This window comes from Capra hircus, chromosome 6 (genome assembly GCF_001704415.2).
Source record: "Capra hircus breed San Clemente chromosome 6, ASM170441v1, whole genome shotgun sequence".
NCBI lineage: Eukaryota > Metazoa > Chordata > Mammalia > Artiodactyla > Bovidae > Capra > Capra hircus.
In genome coordinates this window covers 25264763-25288738 of record NC_030813.1, presented here as the reverse complement: position 1 = coordinate 25288738, position 23976 = coordinate 25264763, and the positions used below count along the sequence as shown (strand labels likewise).

General features: G+C 38.9%; 1 protein-coding gene across 1 annotated transcript in view; it reads left to right on the top strand.

The window, feature by feature from the left end:
* The window catches only part of MTTP (microsomal triglyceride transfer protein), a 54854-nt gene that overhangs the window by 14739 nt on the left and 16139 nt on the right, over positions 1–23976 (top strand). The window contains exons 4-14 of the mRNA XM_005681379.2: positions 429–536; positions 2889–3005; positions 3295–3434; positions 5524–5674; positions 8203–8360; positions 13948–14116; positions 15093–15200; positions 18221–18433; positions 20611–20822; positions 22533–22630; positions 22733–22854. Of these exons, the coding sequence (XP_005681436.2) occupies positions 429–536; positions 2889–3005; positions 3295–3434; positions 5524–5674; positions 8203–8360; positions 13948–14116; positions 15093–15200; positions 18221–18433; positions 20611–20822; positions 22533–22630; positions 22733–22854 (1596 nt within the window). The remainder of the gene's footprint in view (positions 1–428; positions 537–2888; positions 3006–3294; positions 3435–5523; positions 5675–8202; positions 8361–13947; positions 14117–15092; positions 15201–18220; positions 18434–20610; positions 20823–22532; positions 22631–22732; positions 22855–23976) is intronic.

Genomic DNA, 23976 nt, shown 5'->3' with positions numbered 1-23976 from the left:
GTTGGCAGGCAGGTTCTTAACCACTGGACCACCAGGGAAGTCCAAACATTGGTTAATTTTTGTTCCAAGCAGAATTACAGGTAGGGAATATGTTGACATGCTTGAAGAGAATGTTCCTGATTTCTCTTTCTTGGGCAATCCCTGTTTTCACAGAAACCCCATCCTGTATCAGTACTTTTTTTCCTTTTATTCCCATCATAGCCAAAGCCTTCATTATCAGCCTCCTGAAATGTCATATCTTGGTGGTCTAGCTTTTTGAAATGTAAATGGCTTCTTTTCACAAAAAAAGAAGTCCCAGCTTTGAACTAACAGATCTCTTTCTCCCAGGATTGATGGGGCGAGAATCTAACCTTTCCTGCTATTTATTTCACCAAGTCTCGTAAATGACCCATTTCTGCTCTATTTATGTTTGTTCTTTTTTCACCTAGATCAAAGAGTTCTACTCATATCAAAATGAACCAGCAGCTATAGAAAATCTCAAGAGAGGCCTGGCTAGCCTATTTCAGATGCAGTTAAGCTCTGGAACTACCAATGAGGTACTCAGTAATATTATTAAGCATCTAGAATCTTATTTGTTAACATAGTTACTAAAATTGTTTATATGGGTTTCTATTTGGAGAAATTCAGTAAAAAAAAAAAAATTTACTCCTATGGTAATGATTAGAAAAGGTGAGTTGGATAGTTGTCTCATTTACGTATGAAACAAATCATCCTTTACCCTAATTTGTATTTGAATACAGGGGAAAGGAAATTAGAATCACCTATACTAAGGAGACCTATAGAATGACTGAATGATCAGTTCAGTTCAGTTCAGTCGCTCAGTCATTTCTGACTCTTTGTGACCCCATGGACTGCAGCACACCAGGCTTCCCTGTCCATCACCAACTCCTGGAGCTTACTCAAACTCATGCCCGTTAAGTTGGTGATGCCATCCAACCATCTCATCCTCTGTCATCCCCTTCTCCTCCTGCCTTCAATCTTTCCCAGCATCAGGGTCTTTTCAAATGGTCCGTTCTTCGCATCAAGTTGCCAAAGTATTGCAGTTTCAGCATCAGCGTCAGTCCTTCCAATGAATATTCAGGACTGATTTCCTTTAGGATGGACTGGTTGGATCTCCTTGCAGTCCAAGGGACTCTCAAGAGTCTTCTCTGACACCACACTTCAAAAGCATCAAATCTTCGGTGCTCAGCTTTCTTTATAGTCCAACTCTCACATCCATACATGACTACTGGAAAAGCCTTAGGTCTGAGTAGACAGACCTTTGTTGGCAAAGTAGTGTCTCTGCTTTTTAATATGCTGTCTAGATTGGTCATAACTTTTCTTCCAAGGAACGAGTGTCTTTTAATTTCATTGCTGAATTATAGGGACCCCAAAAACCTTGGAGAACATTCCAGTGACCTCACTGTGCATCCCTTTGCCATAGGAAGGTTATAAAAATAAAGACTCCCTGGATTCACTGCAGAGATTCTGGTTCAGTAGATTAGCATCTGTATTTTAATAATTTTCTCAGCTAATGTAGGTACAGTCAGTTTGAGAAACTACTAGTCTATATGAACCCTTCCATTTAATAGATGAAAACAAAAGCCAAACGACAGAAGTTTAGTGGCTCCCCAAGTATTATATCTAAAGCAGAGCTGAGTCCAAGTTTTCTTGTCTAAATTCAGCCAGTTCATGAGCTGGTAAGAAAATCTGGTGGCAAGGCTGGGCCAAGAGAATGCTGGTTAGCTTGCTGAAAAGACTGAGTGTAGAAAGACTGGCTTGTAGAGCCCAAAATGATGCCTCAGAGAAGCTATACAGAGTCAATATTGAGATGTATACTGTGATGTGCCTTATGGTAGGCTGAATTAATGCTGCAGGTTTTAAAGGACTTAGCTCATCAAAGCATGTGTGTGTTTGCATGTATACACACACACACACACACACACACACACACACACACAGCCTACACATAGTATTAAAAGTCAGCTCCCCTCACCCCATAATTATCCATCTGAGTGATTTTGACTGTGACTAGGTCATTTTTGGGGGTTCCAAAATCACTGTAGATGGTGACTGCAGCCATGAAATTAAAAGACTTTTGCTCCTTGGAAGAGAAGTTATGACCAATCTAGACAGCATGTTAAAAAGCAGAGATATCACTTTGCCCACAGGGTCTGCCTAGTCAAAGCGATGATTTTTCCAGTAGTCATGTATGGATGTGAGAGTTGGGCTATAAAGAAAGCTGAGCGTCAAAGAATTGATGCTTTCGAACTGTGGAGTTGGAGAAGACTCTTGAGAGTCCCTTGGACTGAAAGGAGATCCAACCAGTCCATCCTAAAGGAAATCAGTCCTGAATATTCATTGGAAGGACTGATGCTGATGCTGAAACTGCAATACTTTGGCTTGATGTGAGGAACTGACTCATTTGAAAAAACCCTGATGCTGGGAAAGATTGAAGGCAGGAGGAGAAGGGGATGACTGAGGATGAGCTGGTTGGATGGCATCACCAACTCAATGGACATGAGTCTGAGTAAGCTCCAGGAATTGGTGATGGACAGGGAAGCCTGGTGTACTGCAGTCCGTGGGGTTGCAAAGAGTTGAACGTGACTGAGCAACTGAACTGAACTGAACTGAAGCCATTTGTCCAATTCCTATTAGACATTAGACAGAAGTAGGAAATCATTTATTATTCCTGGGGCAATAAGAATGTGCTCATAAGACTCAAAGAGGATGGAAAGGAATCCACATGCTGTGGGAAACACTGAATTCTTCTGTCTTCCTATCTTGTCAGAGAAAGGAGTCCTGCATGACGTATTAGAACCCCAATTTTTAAGCTACTTGCCACTGGAATTCAAATGGTTCATGTGAGAATCCCATCTGAAACATTGTATTTTGGCTTTTCCTTTTAGGCAGACATCTCTGGAGATTGTAAAGTGACCTACCAGGCTCACCAAGACAAAGTGACCAAAATTAAGGCTTTGGATTCATGCAAAATAGAGAGGGCTGGATTTACGACCCCACATCAGGTATGCTCGCTATCACTTTATTTGAGGCAACCAAGTTCTTTTTTAGAGATGATTCAGCAATAATAGGTGAATAAAGCAGCAATATAATTTGGGAACACTTGTAATTTTTAGTTTAGGGTATAGTATTATATAATATCAAATGAATGGATTTATTTTAATATACTGTAGGTTTGTGTGTTGAAGGAGTATGAAGGGAGCGTTCTTGTGAAGATGAAAAGATAATTTGCTATTTGGCTTCATTCAAAGATAAAAAGCTAATTGCTTGTTACAACCACATTGATTTATTTAGGTCTTGGGTGTCACTTCGAAAGCCACATCTGTCACTACCTATAAGATAGAAGACAGCTTTGTTGTAGCTGTGCTCTCAGAAGAGATACATGCTTTGAGGCTGAATTTTCTACAATCAATAGCAGGCAAAATAGTATCAAGGTAAGATAATGCTTAAATTTTCTTTACTGTTCTTTAATGTATTATTAAAATTTTAAAATATATATGCATATATATATACATGCACATGAATTAATATATTTATTGCTTCCTCATTTTGACTGTGAGCTCCTTTAGAACAATGATTATGTCTTGTTCTTCTTTATTTTTCATATTATCTATAATAGTATGTGGCATGAAATAAATACTTAATATTTTAAAATAGGACTTCATTAAAAATAGTTTATTAAATAGAATTTAAATTTTAAAAAGGCAAACACTTTGATTCATTCTTATTTATTTTCTGATTTCTCTGTCAAATGCTTTTAATGTTTAGATTTAAAAGTGGCATTTGTGTGTTCTCTCCTCAAGATTATTTTTTTGTCATTATTGTTAATAAACACAAAAATGTTCCATTGTAAAGTGATATGACAGAATTTTTGCTGCGATTTATAGTACTTACATATTCAAAACTGTTATTTCAATTTGAGAAAATTTCTCTGGTCAGAATAGTTCTCACAGGCTAAAGGACTAGAATTTCAAATCTAAGAGTGTGTCTTACTTTCAGATTTTAATTTAGAATAACACATCCTAGCATTAAATGTAAGTTATATCCTCTGCTATTATTTCTCAAATATTTCTTCTGAAGTAACCCTAATGTCAGAGGTAAATGGTTAAAATCTTGGTAGAAATGCCTCAAACCACAAATGCTTGAAATTTTATTGAAGTCTCCTCTGGATTAGAACCTTGCATTCTACTTTGTACTACATCCATCTTGTTTTCATATAAAACTAATATTTTAAATTTAGGTTTATCAGGATTCCATTGTTCTATAACACACCACTCCAAACTCAGTAGTATAAAAAGCAGCAATCACTCTATTATTTTCTCTCATAATCATGATGCTTGCCTTGATCCTGCTAGGCATGCCTTGCTTGGTGTGTGCTGTGCAGTTGCAGAGCTGGTTCACAGGCTGCTCCCTCACCTATCTAGAGTCTGGGCTGGAGATTCACATTAGGCTCCTCATGCATCTCTCTTTATCTCCATGTGGCCTCTCAACATGGTAGCTTCAGTAGCCAGACTTCTTACACAGTATGTGCTGCTAGCATGCCAGATGGAAGCTGAATTCCCTTTTGTGACTTATTGTTGGTCAGCCACCCTGTCGTGTCTGACTTTTTGTGACCCCATTGATTGCAGCCACCCAGTCGTGTCTGACTCTTTGTGACCCCATTGATTGCAGTACGCCAGGCCTCTCTGTCCCTCACCATCTCCTGAAGTTTGCCCAAGTTCATGTCCATTGCATCAGTGATGCCATTCAGCCATCTCATCCTCTGATGCCCTCTTCGCCTTCTGCCCTCAATCTTTTGCAGCATCAGGGACTTTAGTGATGAGTCAGCTGTTCACATCAGATGACAAAAATACTGGAGTTTCAGCTTCAGCATCTATCTTTCCAATGAGTATTTCGGGTTGATTTCTCTTAAGACTGACTGGTTTGGTCTTGCAATCCAAGGGACTCTCAAGAGTCTTCTCCAACATAAAAGGACTTAGCCTTACAAGCCATATATTGAAACTTCTACTGTTCTCCACAAGTCCTGGCAGTCACAGAGTCCTGCCCAGCTTTAAGGAGCGGGATGTAGACTCCACCTTTTGAAGGGAGAGAAGCAAGCTACTGAAAGAGCATATCAGATTATTGAGGCCATATTTGGAAAACAAGATTTCCTAATTGTCTTAGTAAGTGACGTGTGGTTGTCCTGAAGATATCATTTTTCAGAGAGCTGGGCTAAAGCCCAAAGAGGTGACATCATATATTTTGCTCAGCATCCAGGCAATTTTTCTTTCCTGTAGTCTCTTGTCATAATATTTTGAAATCCCAGGCTTAAACTTTCAAAGCTTTGAATAAAATTGTTGCTCCAGAAAAGTTTTGTAATTATCTTGAGATTTCTGTTACTGCTGGAGATCTCTCAGTTTGAAAGACATGGCCTTATAGAATTTGAATACATTAGTATCTTGTTTGCCAAAAGAATGACAATTAATCACTTGTTCACTCAAAAGGAGGCCGCTGATGTAATATTTCTCTTCCTTGGTTATGCAGGCAGAAACTAGAGCTGAAAACCACGGAAGCAAGCCCGGGACTGAAGCCGGGAAAGCAGGTTGCAGCCATCATTAAAGCAGTTGATTCGAAGTACACGGCCATTCCCATTGTGGGCCAGGTCTTCCAGAGCAAGTGCAAAGGATGCCCTTCTGTAAGTGTGAGCCACAGCACTATGTGGCCAAATCATGCAATAATCATGGCCTACAATTCTGTTTTCCCTTTGTCTCCAATGGAAGCTTCAGTTAATTTATAAGGAAAGTTTACAGAACTTCCAGCCACCACTGAGTTATAATGGCAGTAGCCTAATAATATGCCATAATAAACAAATGATTACCACGTCCACTTAGTTCAAATAAAAAATGTTATGACTTGAAGGCAGCTTCCTCAAAGCAGACCTCAGAATGCAGTGGGGATAAGCCTGATGAAGTTAGGAGAAGCGTACAGCATTGAGAGCATAGACAGTGGCCTGAATCCTGAAAGTTCTGCCTCTCGGGAGTAATATGTCCAGACTTCCCAGGTGGCTCAGTGGGTAAAGAATCCACCTGCAATACAGAAGATGCAAGAGATATGAGTTGGATCACTGGGTCAGGAAGATCCCCTGGACGAAGACATGGCAACCTACTCCAGTATTCATGCCTGGGAAATCCCATGGACAGAGAAGCCTGGTGGACAAAAGTCCATGGGGTTGCAAAGAGTAGGACACAACTGAAATAACTGAGCACACACACAGTACTATGTCCACAAGTGAAATGTTTTACTGAGCTCAGTGTTCTGAGAGCTGCTAGGAGGACTAGAAATGGATACCAAGCTCTTCACCTAAATCAGGAATACTTATTTACCACACACCCCCACCTTCACTACTGTTACAGCCAGAAATGAGCACACCCCCAAGGCTAAGTGTGTGAGTGTGTGCGTCTGTCTGTGTGCAGGTGTGAGTGTATCCATATGTATTTGTAAGTGTGTGTGTAATATTTTTAATCTAATAAAGAATAATTTCTTTTGTTGCATAAATCAGTTGTGATGTATGGCCACAGATATGACTCTGGCTTCCAGCATTTCCTAATACTTAACCCTTGGCTTCAGGCTCTGTTTGTAGCTACCATAAGATGCTTTTCCCTTGGCCATTATTAGTGTTCAAAAAAGTGGAATCATCAAGAGCTAATACCAGAATTTGCTTAAAGTGTAAGGCACCAATTCCTTATTAGTTTCTCAAATATATCAAAATTGAGTGAAGGGGAAAACAAAATGAGACAAAACTAATTGTTCTCAAACCTTGTTTCTTCTTTTTTCCCCACAAATTATCTAATGTTCCAGTGTCATTTTCTGATGTCATATGAGATGGAAATTATTTAGAAAGGTGACTAATGAAACCAGTGATCTTTTCTTATTCTGTTAATTTCTCTCCCCATAGTTATCAAATATTATGAGCCATCTAAGATGTCTCAAAACTATTTCTCCATTATTATAGGAGAGGTTTATGTCTTTGGTTTGCTTATTCAATGTCAGTATAATGTCACCATTGCAACTCTTTAAAGAAAAAAATTCTGACTTAACACTTAACACTGATGTGATCTCTGCCCTCAGAAACAACGCAGTAAATCTAGCTAAGTACAACTGGACCATTTTTTTTACTATCCTCTTAATATTAGATAACCAAAAGGGATTTGAAAAGAGCAAAATATGTATCTGTTGTTATTGGAAGGAATGAATAATTTAAAAACTGGTAGCATGTAGATTATGCAGAGTTAACAGTTCAGTTCAGTTCAGTTCAGTCGCTCAGTCATGTCCGACTCTTTGCAACCTCATGAATCGCAGCACGCCAGGCCTCCCTGTCCATCACCAACTCCCGGAGTTCACTCAGACTCACATCCATCGAGTCAGTGATGCCATCCAGCCATCTCATCCTCTGGCGTCCCCTTCTCCGGTCACTAATGGGATTTAATGCATTTTTTTTTACAACTAGGGGAGAAGTGGTAAACTATGAAAAATAAGGTTTTGAACTTTTTTCTAAGCCAAAAGATGTTATTGATTAGAACTATTTACTATTTTTAAAACCACAGCGGCATAACAGTACTGTATATGAGGATTACCTTTATCTAAATGCCACTCTACTTAACACGGAAATATGAAATGAACAGTTCAGATCTCAGCAAGATGTTTTGCTATTACTAGTATTTCATCCAAACCACAAAATAAAGAGAATAGGGAGATCAAATTATTATAAAAACTGGTTTCCAATAAGGTTTCAGTTAATAAGAAATATGACACAATTCTTCAGCAGTTCTGATGATTTTTCCCAACAAAATAGCCTGTTGTTAATGAAAATTCGACATAATTTCACTGTGGTAGTCAAAGCCTGGCCTCAGATGTAATTCCCTTGTGTAACCATGGAATGACCTATATGCCCGGAATCTTGAGGTCATTTGAGCTAAGTTCTAATTGACAGAAAGCATCCTCTTGAGAGGACTTGTGCACTGGTCAGCAGGCCTCTGTATTTGCCTCTGAGAGTCACAGCAATGTGACAGGGGCAGGGGCAATCAGATATATGGAGGTGAGATATAAAGAGCTTCTTTTGCTTGTCAGATACAAGGAAAAATTTATTTCTGGAGAGAACATTCTTTATAAACACAGATGTTCAGAATTATGAGTGTGGTCTGGGCCTGCGGCCGTGTTTTGCAGCTCTCAGAGCATTGGCAGTCCATCAGAAAACACCTGCAGCCTGACAACCTCTCCAAGGCTGAGGCTGTCAGAAGCTTCCTGGCCTTCATCAAGCACCTCAGGATGGCAAAGAAAGAAGAGATCCTCCAAATTCTAAAGGCAGAAAACAAGGAAGTACTGTAAGTTCCCTGAACATTTCCTGGGGTTGTCTATAAGAAACTGTTTCTGGATTGCTGTTTAGTAAGCAGGTAAAGATCCCTGTTTAATCGGCTGCCTCACCTTCAAATCAGTTGTTTTGCTATTTCACATTTGCATTGAACAGTTATACCTCAGTACAGTAACTCAATGGTTAATTGGCCAGAAATGCAAGTTTTCAGCAGTGACTCAGAGTGAACATTTTATTTTGAACATTTTGTTCATGAGTGTAAATCAGGTCTAGATTGGTACATAGATAGGGGGAGGGTAGAACTTTGATGTGATACCACAGTGCAGGCGCTGCCACACTCTGCTGAAATTGTGTTCCAAGAGCTATTAATTGACACTCAGAAAGAGTTCAGAATTGATTATGAAAACAAACAGAAAACAGTATGATTTTTTCTATTAAAAATGATCTTTCATTAAAGACACAGTGATGATCCTCATAGAAGCCTTGTTTTGAAGAGAAAATTGAGAACTGAGATAAATAGCCAAAAGAATCCAGAGAAAAGAAATATGTATATCATTTGAGTATACAGTGGAAGAGTGCCTTATTTTGCATCCACAATAAAAAGAGTTGACAATTCTCAAACTTACGTTGTAAATACCAATACAAATACACTTTCTAAATAGAAGTGTTTTGGTCTGTAAAACAAAAATTATCTGCAACTACAAATTCAACTGTTTAACACTAATTATCCTAATTGATGATATAGAACATGGCTCAGTTAGTTTGACAAACAGTGGAAACTAGCCATTAATAGTCAAAAGTATAAAATGGCCAAGTTACACCCCTTCCCACAAACACACAACACACACAGCAACAGTCAGTGGTCACTGAGTTCAAAGGACTTGATTACTGAAGAATAAGAAAATTTAGCTTTTTTCCTGAGAAGATTGCTTATTCTTGATTGTAATGTTATTGACTTGACTTAGGGGATTAAAATATTGATATGAATTCCATATGACTACTAGTTAGTTGGATACTGTCTTCAAAAATAAACATTTAAACTGAGTTAAATATATGCAAAATTATAAATTCTCAGACTCTGTTTTAATCATAGAACTAAAGGATATATTTTAGAGTGACTTATCTTTTTGTCAAAAAAAAATTACTGACAAAAACAGTGCAAAATTTGGCTGTTAACTTAGAACAGAGATTACACTAAACCTTAGACTTATTTGTATCCTAAAAATCTTATGCTGGCAATAATTTGTAAGATTGTATGATGTATTTTCTGAACCAGGTTATTTACCTAATATTTTCAATATTGTATATATCATAGAAATAGACATGTAACATTGTATAGTAGAAAAGATATTCTGTTCAGTTCAGTTAAGTTGCTCAGTCCTGTCTGACTCTTTGCGACCCCATGAATCTCAGCATGCCAGGCCTCCCTGTCCATCACCAACTCCCAGAGTTCACTCAAACTCGTGTCTATCGAGTTGGTGCTGCTATCCAGCCATCTCATCCTCTGTCGTCCCCTTATCCTCCTGCCCCCAATCCTTCCCAGCATCAGAGTCTTTTCCAATGAGTCAACTCTGCTCATGAGGTGTCCAAAGTACTGGAGTTTCAGCTTTAACATCAGTCCTTCCAGTGAACACCCAGGACTGATCTTCTTTAGGATGGTTGGACCTCCTTGCAGTCCAAGGGACTCTCAAGAGTCTTTTCCAACACCACAGCTCAAAAGCATCAATTCTTTGGCGCTCAGCTTTCTTCACAGTCCAACTCTCACATCCATACATGACCACTGGAAAAACTATATAGCCTTGACTAGACAGACATTTGTCGGCAAAGTAATGTCCCTGCTTTTTAATATGCTATCTAGGTTGGTCATAACTTTTCTTCCAAGGAGTAAGCATCTTTTAATTTAATGGCAGCAGGAACCATCTGCAGTAATTTTGGAGCCCTCTGTCTAGTAAAGGCTATGGTTTTTCCTGTGATCATATACGGATGTGAGAGTTGGACTGTGAAGAAGGCTGAGTGCAGAAGAATTGATGCTTTTGAACTGTGGTGTTGGAGAAGACTCTTGATAGTCCCTTGGACTGCAAGGAGATCCAACCAGTCCATTCGAAAGGAGATCAGTCCTGGGTGTTCTTTGGAAGGACTGATGCCAAAGCTGAAGCTCCAGTACTTTGGCCACCTCATGCGAAAAGTTGACTCATTGGAAAAGACTCTGATGCTGGGAGGGATTGGGGGCAGGAGGAGAAGGGGATGACCAAGGATGAGATGGCTGGATGGCATCACGGACTTGATGGACGTGAGTCTCAGTGTACTCCGGGAGTTGGTGATGGACAGGGAGGCCTGGCGTGCTGCGATTCATGGGGTCGCAAAGAGTCGGACACGACTGAGTGACTGAACTGACTGACTGACTGACACTGTTTCCACTGTTTCCCCATCTATTTCCCATGAAGTGATGGGACCGGATGCCATGATCTTCGTTTTCTGAATGTTGAACTTTAAGCCAACTTTTTCACTCTCCTCTTTCACTTTTATCAAGAGGCTTTTTAGTTCCTCTTCACTTTCTTACATACTGGTTGTGTCATCTGCATATCTGAGATGATTGATATTTCACCCAGCAATCTTGAAAAGATATTCAGTTCAGTCACTCAGTCACGTTTGACTCTTTGTGACCCCGTGAATTGCAGCATGACAGGCCTCCCTGTCCATTACCAACTCCCAGAGTTCACTCAAACTCATGTCCATCGAGTCGGTGATGCCATTCAGCCATCTCATCCTCTGTCATCCCCTTCTTCTCCTGCCCCCAATCCCTCCCAGCATCAGAGTCTTTTCCAATGAGTCAACTCTTTGCATGAGGTGGCCAAAGTACTGGAGCTTCAGCTTAGCATCAGTCTTTCCAAAGAACACCCAGGACTGATCTCCTGTAGAATGGACTGGTTGGATCTCCTTGCAGTCCAAGGGACTCTCAAGAGTCTTGTCCAACACCACAGTTCAGAAGCATCAATTCTTCGGCACTCAGCTTTCTTCACAGTCCAACTCTCACATCCATATATGACCACTGGAAAAACCATAGCCTTGACTAGACGGACCTTTGTTGGCAATATTACATATAAGTTTCCTTAAATATATTCCAAACTTACATGACCTTGAAAATCCCTCTTCTTAAAGCATTTTGTAGGATTAGTGTTACATGAAAACACTTTAGAAAACACTGTAATTAAGACCCATGTATTCCAGAGTCAGAAAAAACTGAGTTCCAATCCTATCTCTATTTTTACCAACTATGGAACCTTGAACAAATGATTTGATATCTCTGAGTTTGTTTCCTTATGTATAGGGAGAATATTAGTATTAAACTGACAGAGATGTTAGGTGAGCTGATGGTATTAATAACAGCATATATTTATTGAGCATTTACAATGTGCCAAGCACTATTCTAAGTGTTTTACATAGATCATGTGATTTAATCCTCTTGACAACCCTAAAATAACTGCTCTTTATAGCCCCATGTTACAGATGAAGAAGTTGAAGCAAAAAGAGGTTCCATTCAATTCAGTCACTCAGTCGTGTCCAACTCTTTGTGACCCCATGGACTGCTGCATGCCAGGCTTCCCTGTCGTTTGCTAACTACCAGAGCTTGCTCAAACTCGTATCCATTGAGTTGGTGATGCCATCAACCATCCAACCATCTCATTCTCTATCATCCCCTTCTCTTCCTGCCTTCAATCTTTCCCAGCATCAGGGTCTTTTCCATTGAGTCAGTTCTTCGCATCAGGTGGCCAAATTATTGGAGTTTCAGTTTCAGCATCAGTCCTTCCAATGAATATTCAGGAGTGATTTCTTTAGGATGGACTGGTTGGATCTCCTTGCAGTCCAAGGAACTCTCAGGAGTCTTCTCCAATGCCACAGTTCAAAAGCATCAGTTCTTTGGTTCTCAGCTTTCTTTATGGTCCAACTCTCACATACGTACATGACTACTGGAAAAGCCATAGCTTTGACTAGATGGACCTTTGTTGGCAAATTAATGTCTCTACTTTTTAATATGCTATTTAGATTGGTCATAGCTTTTCTTCCAAGGAGCAAGCGTCTTTTAATTTCATGGCTGCAGTCACCATCTGCAGTGATTTTGGAGCCCAAGAAAATAAAATCTGTCACTTTTTCCACTGCTTCCCCATCTGTTTGCCATGAAGTGATGGGGCCGGATGCCATGATCTCAGTTTTTTGAATGTTGAGTTTTAAGCCAACTTTTTCCGCTCTCCTCTTTCACTTTCATCAAGAGGCTCTTTAGTTCTTCTTCACTGTCTGCCATAAGAGTAGTGTCATCTGCATATCTGAGGTTATTGATATTTCTCCCAGCAATCTTGATTCCAGCTTGTGCTTCCTCCAGCCCAGCATTTCTCATGATGTACTCTGCATATAAGTTAAATAAGCAGGGTGACAATATACAGCCTTGATGTACTCCTTTCCCAGTTTGGAAAAGAGGTTGCATACCTCAAATAGCTAGTAGAGTGTTTGCAATAATAACACTTAAGAAGTATTATCTCTCTCTCAGTCTGCTCCATTCCATGAGGTTTTGTTAAGGCCAAAATGGTATAGTACAAGAATATCTTTTTAAAAATATGTATGTATATATATATATAATGCATTAAATACATGTATGTATTTGTTATGTAGATGTGGAATGAAATATATACAGACATCTTATGTTCATTAGTATAGCAACTAGTTTCAGAAATATTATCATCCCAAGACTCAACCAGAGATTCTTGATGAGTAGACTATGTACCCAGCACTTTCCTGTAGAAGTTTCACTCTACTCACAACTAACTGTTGTGATTGAACTTGAACTATGCTTGTGTGCACGCTAAATTGCTCGTTATGTCTGATGCTTTGTGATTCTGTGGACCATAGCCCACCAGACTCCTCTGTCCATGGGATTCTCCAGGCAGGAATACTAGGGTGGGTTGCCATGCCCTCCTCCAGAGGATCTTCCTGACCCAAGGGTCAAACCCGCCTCTCTTACCTCTCCTGCATTGGCAGGCAGCTTCTTTAGCACTAGCACCACCTGGGAAGTCCGAACTTGAACTGTACCATGGTACTTTTTATTTTTTTTAAAAATGAGCAGAAATTTCTCTCTTGGATATAAATGAAAGTTAAAAGAATGTCCCATCTTTCCACTGAATGATACTACCTTAGTTATGCATTTAAGAAATGTATATAGTTGCAAAGCTAATTAGAAAAAGAATTGATTTGGGAGACCATAGCTTTTATATAGTAAGTATGGAGAAAAGAATTTTAACATAATTTGTGATATTATTTATATAATTTTATTTACAAACCTCCAAATTATATTTGGCTTAGGGTAAAACAGTAAAATTAATCTGTATATTCTGAGGGTACATTGAGTGAGAAAGAAGGGAGTTAAGAGAGAGGCTTAAAATAAAATGGGGTAGTGTCTTTCAGAGAAAGCCATCACTTTTATTGTTTAAATAAAAAATTTTCACTTCTTTAGGAAACTCAAACCAATGGGGTCTATGAATGGTAGCAATTCAAAATAATTTATTAAGCACCCTAAAGACTGATATCTATGACTGTGTTTTCTGTTGTAGACCCCAGCTGGTGGATGCTGTCACCTCTGCTCAGACACCAGACTCATTAGATGCCATTTTGGACTTTCTGGATTTCAAAAGTGCTGAGAGCGTTATCCTCCAGGAAAGGTTTCTCTATGCTTGTGCATTTGCCTCACATCCCGATGAAGAACTCCTGAGAGCCCTCATTGTAAGTCAGAGGGACCTTGCCAAAATTAAAGCTCTCAGCTGATCTTCAGAATCTAAGCAGTAACTAAAAGTTGCCAGCATCAAAATAAAGGCTGAAACTAGATCTTCTGATTATTCATATTCAAATTCTATTAGACTGTTTTCTTTCATTAATCATTAATTGTACAGTAGATTATTTCACAAAGTAGAATATTTCACATAGTGTCTTCTTTGCAATTCCTCTAGATAACTTAAGCTATGTTTTATGGAAATTTAAAGATTATATTCACCTATCATGTAAAGTGACATAGGACAAAATTTCAATTTCTGTCTTGGTTATACTTCACAATTTGACTTTAAAAGATTTATTTTGACTTCAAAAATCTTCATGCTATTTAATGTACAGTACATTATATAACATATAATCATTATATGTTATGTATTGGGTTGGCCAAAAAGTTCCTTTGGGATTTTCAATACATTTTTACTGAAAAACCCCAATGAACCTTCACCAACCCAATACATATAATTCTTCTGATACTGAAAAATTATATTGGAAGCAAAAGCTAGAGTTCTCTTGGACCCAAGGTTTAAAAACATACAGTGTACTTATTCACTTATGATTTAGGGGAATAATTCATAATCTTTTTGGAAAATAGGCTTGTTTGAAAATCTGATAGCATTAGTGAAGTCCCTCATTACCCACACATCAGTTTTACAGACCATTTTTTTGATTTACTGATGCAATGAATATAATCCATAAACCTCTCAGGAATTCACAGATCTATGTTAAAAATACCTGGAAAGACTTTACCAACTCTTCAGTTCAAAGCTAGATAGTGAATTTATGTGTCCCCAAAGCAAAATTCAGAGTTCGCAATCTAGAAATATGGAAACAGTTTCTTCAGGCTTTGGCTACTTTTGTTTCTTACTGAAAAATATTCCATGAAAATGTTTAAATGTTTTGGTAATCTGTTTTATCCCTGTTTGGCTAATAGAGTAAGTTCAAAGGTTCTTTTGGAAGCAATGACATCAGAGAATCTGTTATGATCATCATCGGGGCCCTTGTCAGGAAGCTGTGTCAGAATGAAGGCTGCAAACTGAAAGTAAGTGCAAATCCAATCTCAGTCACTGTATACATAGCTCCAAATCATCCTATTTAACACTTGAGTGCTCACAACTGGTGTTCCTAATTCCTCTCACCCTACTCTGTTTTCACTACTTGCATGGCAATTATTGCTGTTGAACATACTTTATAATTCAGTTAATTATTACATGGATTATTTATTCTGTCTCCCACTGAAATATAAGTTCACTGAAGAAATGGATCTTTGTTTATTCCTCACCAATTGCTTAAAATGGTGCCTGGTACATAGGTAAAGTTCAATAAATGCTCGCTGAAAGTGAATAGTCCAAGAATCCCCCATCAAGAAATATTTATTGTGTACTCACTGTGTACTGTACTCAACTTTGAATGATGTATATACGTATATATGGTAGAGTTCTTGTTCTTCGATAGTAGACTCTAAAGCTACCTCCTTGAGCAGACTATTATCTATAGTAAGTATGGTTTGCAGTTTTTGAGTTTTTATGGGAGAAATTTAGTTACTTCTAACTACTTTAGAACTTTGTATTTTATTTTTAATTTAATTTCCTCAAAGCTTCTCCACTTGCCTGAGTGGACTATCAATTTTAACATCTTCCTCATTAAATTATGATAAAACACTCACTTTTAAGCACAACTAAATATGGAAAATCTAAATGAATTAATATCGAACTCAACTCATCTTTCTGTAAGGCAAACAGGTTAAAGATGTTAAACATATACAAATATAATCTTTTTTCCATCCATGTTTATTATATAACCAGCTTTCAGTCAGCATTTTACTTTTATTTCTGTTTCCTATTAATATGTGTTTTTGCTTACATTTTGATCTCACTGCATCCTAATTTCTTTTCTCCCCCAAATTTATATTTGGAAAAAAATTCAGACCTATGGAAAAGTTGTGAGACTAGCACAATTCCATGAATGTTTGTATACCTGATTCATCTAAATTTGACAGTTGTTAATGTATTATCCTATTTGAATTATCTTATTTCATTTTATATTATTTTGGTTGAGAGTAAGTTGCATGCATCTGACATTTTACCCCTAAAGACTTTTACTTCTCATTACTTGAAAGCCATTGCATCTAGGCTTTTTCAATGGACAAAATACATGTATTTATATTTATTAAATTGTGAGTTCATACTGCTACCTCTAATTCTAATCCAGTTCTACAGGGTTCTTTCTCTCCTTCCATCATTCCATAATTATGTCTTCCTTCTCCCACATTGAGAACCTTGGTTCTCAAGAACATTGATACTGTGATTCATTTGCTCAGTCCTAAAGCATGCACAAAATAGCTTTGGAATTGTTACACGAATATCACTACAAAAAACAAACTATCTTAAGTAAAGTTCAAGACTTCACAATCTTTTTGTCTTTAGAATATATTACACGAAAGGTATATAATCAGAGTACTATGCTCAAACATTACTTGGGTTAATTCTTTTTTATTCTCTTTCATTCAGTTATTTTATTAATCTGATATTTATTCATGTTCATTAGATTTTGTTTCAATTCAATTTTAGCATCCTTACATCTTATTTCATCTGTAACTTCATCTTATTTCTTGAATATATGAAATAGGAACATGATTTGAAAGTCAAAACTTGATTTTAAAAATGTTCTCAAAGAGGTCTCATTCCCTTTCCTACCCTTCCACCCATTCTTACCTACTTTTTCTACGTAAGTGATATAATTAGTTTTGTGTGCTCTTTCCTGTTTCTTTTTGCAACAGTAAGCAGGTGTACACACACATTCTTATTCTTTTTTTCTTACACAAACTATAAACTTCTGTATATCTTATTGTTTCCACTTAACATATTCTGGAAATCAACCCATACTGGTTCACAGAGATCTTCCTCCTTCCTTTTACAGCTGCCTAGTACTCCGTTGTGTGTTAAACTGAGGCACCACGGTTTATTCTCCCATGTATGGTCATTAGGTGATGTCCACTGTTTTTGCTCTTTACAAATAATATTTAAATGGATAATCTTGGGCACATTTTCTCTTATTTTTGGAGCTATAGCTTCAGGGCTAGGGTACTGGATCAAAATGCAGATCTGTTAGATTTTTCCAAATATCTTCCATGGGAATTGTAACATTTTAGGTTCCCACTAGGATGCCTATTTCCCAATAGGCTCAATAACAATGTATGTTATCAAACTTTTGGGTTTTTAGAGTTCTGTCTGATAGTTGAGAAATAGGACTTCTTTATTACATTTAAACTTCAGCATCTTCATTCTATTTGAGGGTCACTACCCCCCATCTCTCCCGTGTATGTGTGTGTGTGTGTGTGTGTGTGTGTGTGTGTGTACCTGAAGCCTACAGATGACACTGAAGCCCCTAAAACATACTTAGTAACAAAGGTAAAATAGAGCCTATTTCTAATTTACTTTTCCATTAAACTATTAACTTATTAGTTAATAGTTTCTAGGCCAGAAAACAAAAGGCCTTTCCTGATTAAAGAATATGTTTGCAAAGTACCTGCTACACAGAAGGCATTCCAGAAAGGTTTTTTGAACAGTATGTCAGCATTAATGAAATTTGGAATTGAGTGGAAATGAGCACTCTTTAAATAGTTAGAACAAGACCTTACAGTTGAGTCCTAGGTGCTTTCACCATAGTTAATACAAAAGAAAAGGTGAATGCCACCAGTTAGGCACCTTCTAACCATTATTTTAGAATTTCAATGAATGGGCAATTCTAGGAATAATCGATTACAAGGGAATTTAAAAAATGATCTTATACATTCAGGATGTGTTTAAAAGTAAATATGCCTATTGTTAATTATACTCATTGCTTCTTGCAGATATGTTAATGTATGTATTTAAAAAATAACAACAATACCTTTATCAAGCTGTACTTTTTCATTTTCATTGTATGCCTCAGTCAAGCAACCAGTGCAAAAGCTATAAAACTTGAGGCTGTTGTCTTGGACACAAGAGTGAAGCCAGTCTTACCCAACCTTTGTTTCATGTGTGGTTACACATATGTCTGACGCAGGATGTGTTCTTTTAGGGAGTGGTAGAAGCCAAGAAGTTAATCTTGGCAGGACTTGAAAAAGCAGGGAAAAAAGAGGACATCATGATGTACCTGCTGGCTCTGAAAAATGCCCGGCTTCCAGAAGGCATCCCGCTCCTTCTAAAGTACACAGAGACAGGAGAAGGGCCCATCAGCCACCTTGCCGCCACCGCACTCCAGAGATACGATGTCCCTTTCATAACTGATGAGGTAAGTTCTCCAAGAATATTTGTAACCTTCACAAAAGGGAAACAAAAGCATGCCTAATCATGCTGCTGCTGCTGCTGCTGCTAAGTCGCTTCAGTCATGTCCGACTCTGTGTGACCCCATAGATGGCAGCCTACCAGGCTCCCCCATCCCTGGGATTCAACTGGCAAGAACACTGGAGTGGGCTGCAAACTTCTCTGAAGTCACCCTATTTCCTGCCCCAAACTAAGAATCTCTTTTTCCTGTTTAGAAATAACTTCAATTGGATTTAAGTCAGTTCTGAAGTAGCCTCACATTTTGAGTAGATATTGTCCTATATCCTGAAGCATAAATATTGAAGCACCTTCTTTTACTTTAAGAAACAAATTCTTCTCTGAAATATCTTTATTTCCCTGGTGGCTCAGATGGTAAAGAATCTGCCTGCAATGCAGGAGACCCAGGTTTGATCCCTGGGTAGGGAAGATCCCCCTGGAGAAGGAAATGGCTAACCACTCCAGTATTGTTGCCTGGGAAATCTCGCAGACAAGAGGAACCTGATGGGTTACAGTCCATGGGGTCGCAGAATCAGACATGACTGAGCAATTAACACACATAGACACACACACAAGTTTTAAGATGCTCTTAAATTGTTTGACATGGGAATAACCTGCTTAAGTGTGACCATTCAGGAAGCCATCCAAATTAAAAATTTTTTTAGGACAGAGAATGTTTACAAAGTATGAGATAAACTACCTGCTCAGAATGATGTTCTAAGTTTGCAGCTACGTTGTTGATAGGCTGTGAAGTGTGATAATTAGGGTCATGAGTGTTTGAGACAGACAGACTTAGAGAGAGATTCTGGCTCAGTCTCTTCTTAGTTGTTTTTGTTTTGATGAGTTTCTTAATTCCTATGTATTTGAGAATAAGGTCAACATTTGAGAGAGAGAACAAGGCAGAGGGGAGTAGAATTGAAAGAAATATTTATAAATACCTAGTATAGAACCCCTATTGTTAGGTGATGCTAGTGGCTAATGAAATTAGTTGTTGCCACAGGATGTAATTATTTTGATGAATTTTCTTCAGTATTAACATTTTGTAAAAAAGATTAAAAAAAAAAGAAGAAAATCCCCTATTATAACCTATGGCGTTTGGATGATAATGATGTATCAGTGTCAGTTCAGTTCAGTTCAGTTCAGTCGCTCAGTCGTGTTCGACTCTTTGCGACCCCATGAATCGCAGCACGCCAGGCCTCCCTGGTTCATCAAATGTAATACACATACCACTAAGATGCAGGATGTTGACAGAGGGGAGGTTGTATGGAAGGGGGAGTGGGAAGGGATGGAGATCAGGAGGTATATAGGAACACTATACCTGCAGCTCTGGAGAAGGCAATGGCACCCCACTCCAGTACTCTTGCCTGGAAAATCCCATGGATGGAGGAACCTGGTGGGCTGCAGTCCCTGGGGTCGCTAAGAGTCAGGCACGACTAAGCGACTTCACTTTCACTTTTCACTTTCATGCATTGGAGAAGGAAATGGCAACCCACTCCAGTATTCTTGCCTGGAGAATCCCAGGGACGGGGGAGCCTGGCGGGCTGCCATCTATGGGGTCACACAGAGTCGGACACGACTGAAGCGACTTAGCAGCAGCAGCAGCAGCATATCTGCAGCTCAGTTTTTCTGTGAACCTAAGATTTCTCTAAAAAAATAGTCTATTAATTTTAAAAAGATGGAAAATTCTGAGGCACTTCATTGTAAGGAATATAGGTTCATCTAGTCCATCTCTTTCCAGAGGCCCTTTGCCGTATAGCAGTAGTACCTTTGAAAAATCTGTGTTTTTTAGGTAATACTATAATATGCTGCATAGCAATCAAGACTCAGAAATCTCAGTTTCTCACATCTCAGCTTCTCATTAGCTGTGGCTAGTCCATGCTAAGGGAAAATGTGGCCATGAACTCACTATAGTAGTAGACTAAAGAGCGGGATAAGATATATCAGCTCTTAACTGCCTCAGCCCAGAAGTCACCTACAGAAATTCTGCTTACGGTCTGTTAGCCAGAACTATGGCCCCACCCTAAGTGCAAAGAAATGTGGGAAATGTAGAGGCACGTGTCTATTTTTATGAGCATGAACTCTTCCGGCCACGGTATCAATTCATGAAATGAGATGTGAGCTAACCAAGCTTGAACATCTTGTCTACAGGTAAAGAAGACTATGAACAGGATATACCACCAGAATCGTAAAATACATGAAAAAACTGTGCGTACTACTGCAGCTGCCATCATTTTAAAAAACAATCCATCCTACATGGAAGTAAAAAACATCCTGCTCTCTATTGGGGAACTTCCCAAAGAAATGAATAAATACATGCTCTCCATTGTCCAAGACATCCTACGTTTTGAAATGCCTGCAAGGTAGGGAACAGCGCCCGTCTCTCTGCTATTCTGAGCTTGCTTGTATAATGATGTGATACACATGTGGCTGATAACAATGGTGTGGTCTTTATGCTGGGTTATGTTGCGTAAAACCAAAGAGTTTGCCAAATTTCCCATAAGAGAAGTGTTTAGCAGGCCAGATTAAACTTTGCCTTGGCACTATGATTTGGAACTCTGGATATAGTTTTTTTCACTCTAGGTATTCTGTTCGGTCTGGTAATATCATATTGCCAAATGTTAGTGATGTTTTAAAATCCAACTGTATTTTCAGTAGGACTGAAATCTCTCAGCCTGACTTCATCCCTGGAGCAAAGCAGAAGAGAGCTAATCACTCACTCATATGCAGTCCCTGTGAATATTTGAGGACTGCTCTTTACCTTTTCTTCTCTATGCTAAAATCATACCACCTAGTGATTCTGGGGTGAACCCTGTAAGGAAACATTCTTCTTCTTCCTCTCAGTAATGTTCTACATCAGACCTAGGTATGGATTTCTTTGGTAGATTATTTTCTTTTTTTGCTGTGCTGTTTAAATTTTATTATTACTGATGCAATTAATGTTAAGTAGTCAGGAATGTCACTATCTCAACACTAATTAGATAAGTAAATAAGATAGAGAAAAAAAAAAAGTAAAAGTCTCTTGGTCGTATCCAACTCTTTGGGACCCCATGTACTATACAGTCCGTGGAATTCTCCAGGCCAGAATACTAGAGTGGGTAGCCTTTGCCTTCTCCAGGGGATCTTCCCAACCCAGGGATTAAACCCAGGTATCCCAGGTCTCCCATATTGCAGGCAGATTCTTTACCAGCTGAGCTACCAGGAAGCCCAAGGATACTGAAGTCCATAGCCTCTCCCTTAGAAAGGTAAGGCTTACTTAGAAAGAGACGCTCAGGCTTCCCAGAGGGCGCTAGTGGTAAAGAACCTGCCTGCCAATGCAGATGAAAGAGACATGGTTTCAGTCCCTGGATTGGGAAAATCCCCTGGAAAAGGGCATGGCAACCCACTCCAGTGTTCTTGCCTGCAGAATTCCATGGACAGAGGAACCTGGTGTGCTATAGTCCATAGGGTTGCAAAGAGTCAGACACGACTGAAGTAACTTGGCACACACATTGCATTTTACTGAGATGTTTCTTTTCTTTTTTATGGCCATGCTGAGTGGTTTGTGAGATCTTAGTTTCCTGACCAGGGATTGAACCCATGTCCCTTATGGTGGAAGCTCGTGAAGTCCTAACTGTTGCACCACCAGAGAAGTCCCTTGTGAAGTCCCTTTAATTGAACATTAGACAACACTAGAGGGTATAGGAAAACATTTAAAGAAAGATTGGGCAGCCTCTCCAGTTTGGTACAATTTTCCTTAAAAGTATATACTATTTGACAATAGAACCACAGTGATTCAAAGAACCTGTTGTTTTCCACTTCTGAGTTGTGTCCATCACTCAGCTTCAACTATATCATAGTTGGGTGTCCTCACCTTGCTGTCATTTTGATACCAAACTAAACTTCAGATATCTGAGGAATGAAGGGGAAAACCCTCATCCTGATGCTGACACTCCAGCTGGCACCTCCCAAGTCTTGGAGTGGCACGAGGAAAATTTGGCCCCTTCTTTTTTCCACTGAGGATTTGGGTTCCTTCCAAATCTGACTTGGGAAACAGCCACCACAATGCAGCTTTTTCCTTTTTTGTGTTACAGCAAAATGGTCCGTCAAGTTCTGAAGGAAATGGTTGCTCATAATTATGATCGTTTCTCCAAGAGTGGGTCCTCCTCTGCATATACTGGCTATGTAGAACGTACGTAACCCAGAAAGGGGCTCTCCCTCCCTGCCCCATGCCCTGCTCAGTGTTGCTGTGACTGTTGTTAAATTTGCGGATTTTTTTTGTTGGTGTCATTAGGGACTTCCCATTCGGCATCTACTTACAGCCTTGACATTCTTTACTCTGGTTCTGGCATTCTAAGGAGAAGTAACCTGAACATCTTTCAGTATATTGAGAAAATGCCTCTTCATGGTATCCAGGTATCCCATTTTTCATTAATTTTGCTTATTTGACTATGTAAGCAGTTAGTGTGAAGTAGGATAAAATATATACTAATGATAACACTGCTGCTGCTGCTGCTGCTGCTGCTGCTGCTGCTGCTGCTGCTGCTGCTGCTGCTGCTAAGTCGCGTCAGTCGTGTCCGACTCTGTGCGACCCCATAGACGGCAGCCCACCAGGCTCCCCCGTCCCTGGGATTCTCCAGGCAAGAACGCTGGAGTGGGTATGATAACACTATAGAATGTGTAAATTAATCATGGACCTATCATGTCATCCTGATTCCATCATCTGCAAGAGGCTGTGTGGTTTATGGTCCCAGAGAGTTTCAAATATGCAAACATCCATATTTTTTCAAAGGTACACATGTTCACAAAATTGAAATCATGCCAGTATTTCTCACATATGTTTTGCAAAAATATTTTATTTTTACTCATAGATATATATATTCCTTGGAGCTCCAGATATTTAATTCTAGAATGTATTTCCTTCTCTTGGTGTTTCTATGGAGAGACTGATTCCTCATAATGAAAGCTCTCATAATAGAATATGGTTCTCCAAAGAGTTGATCTAATTTTTCTAATACTTCTAAGACAGAAAAGAATAAAGTGTAGGCATTTGACAACTGGCTTACTTCCATCCCTTTAGTTTTACCCCAAATTTGGTGACAATCTTTAAAGGCTTCCTAATTTCAAAATATACTCTCTTTTTACTTTTTATGCATATCAAAACTATAATCTTCTAAATAAGCTAATTTTATCTTTAGAAATGATTCAGTGTTCTATAAACTTGAGTTCTTATCAATATTGTGTTACTACACTGTTTAACAAGACTCTAGTCAGAAACCATGCCTCTGTCCTGAGGAATCACCATCTGTTTTCTGATATGCGCTCTGAAATGCCAAATACCCATGGCTAGGGCCCTGGGTGTGGAAGACAGAGAATATGTAGAATTCCTGTGTCTGGTAGAGCTCAGGGTGTGAGCCTGCTCTCGATGTTCAACGTCTCTTCTTTTACTGGAAAAGGTTTTATGTGGAAGGTTGTGAGTCATGGCTTAGAGAGTTGCACACCCTCTCATAGCACAGACTTGGGCCAACTGTGCCAACA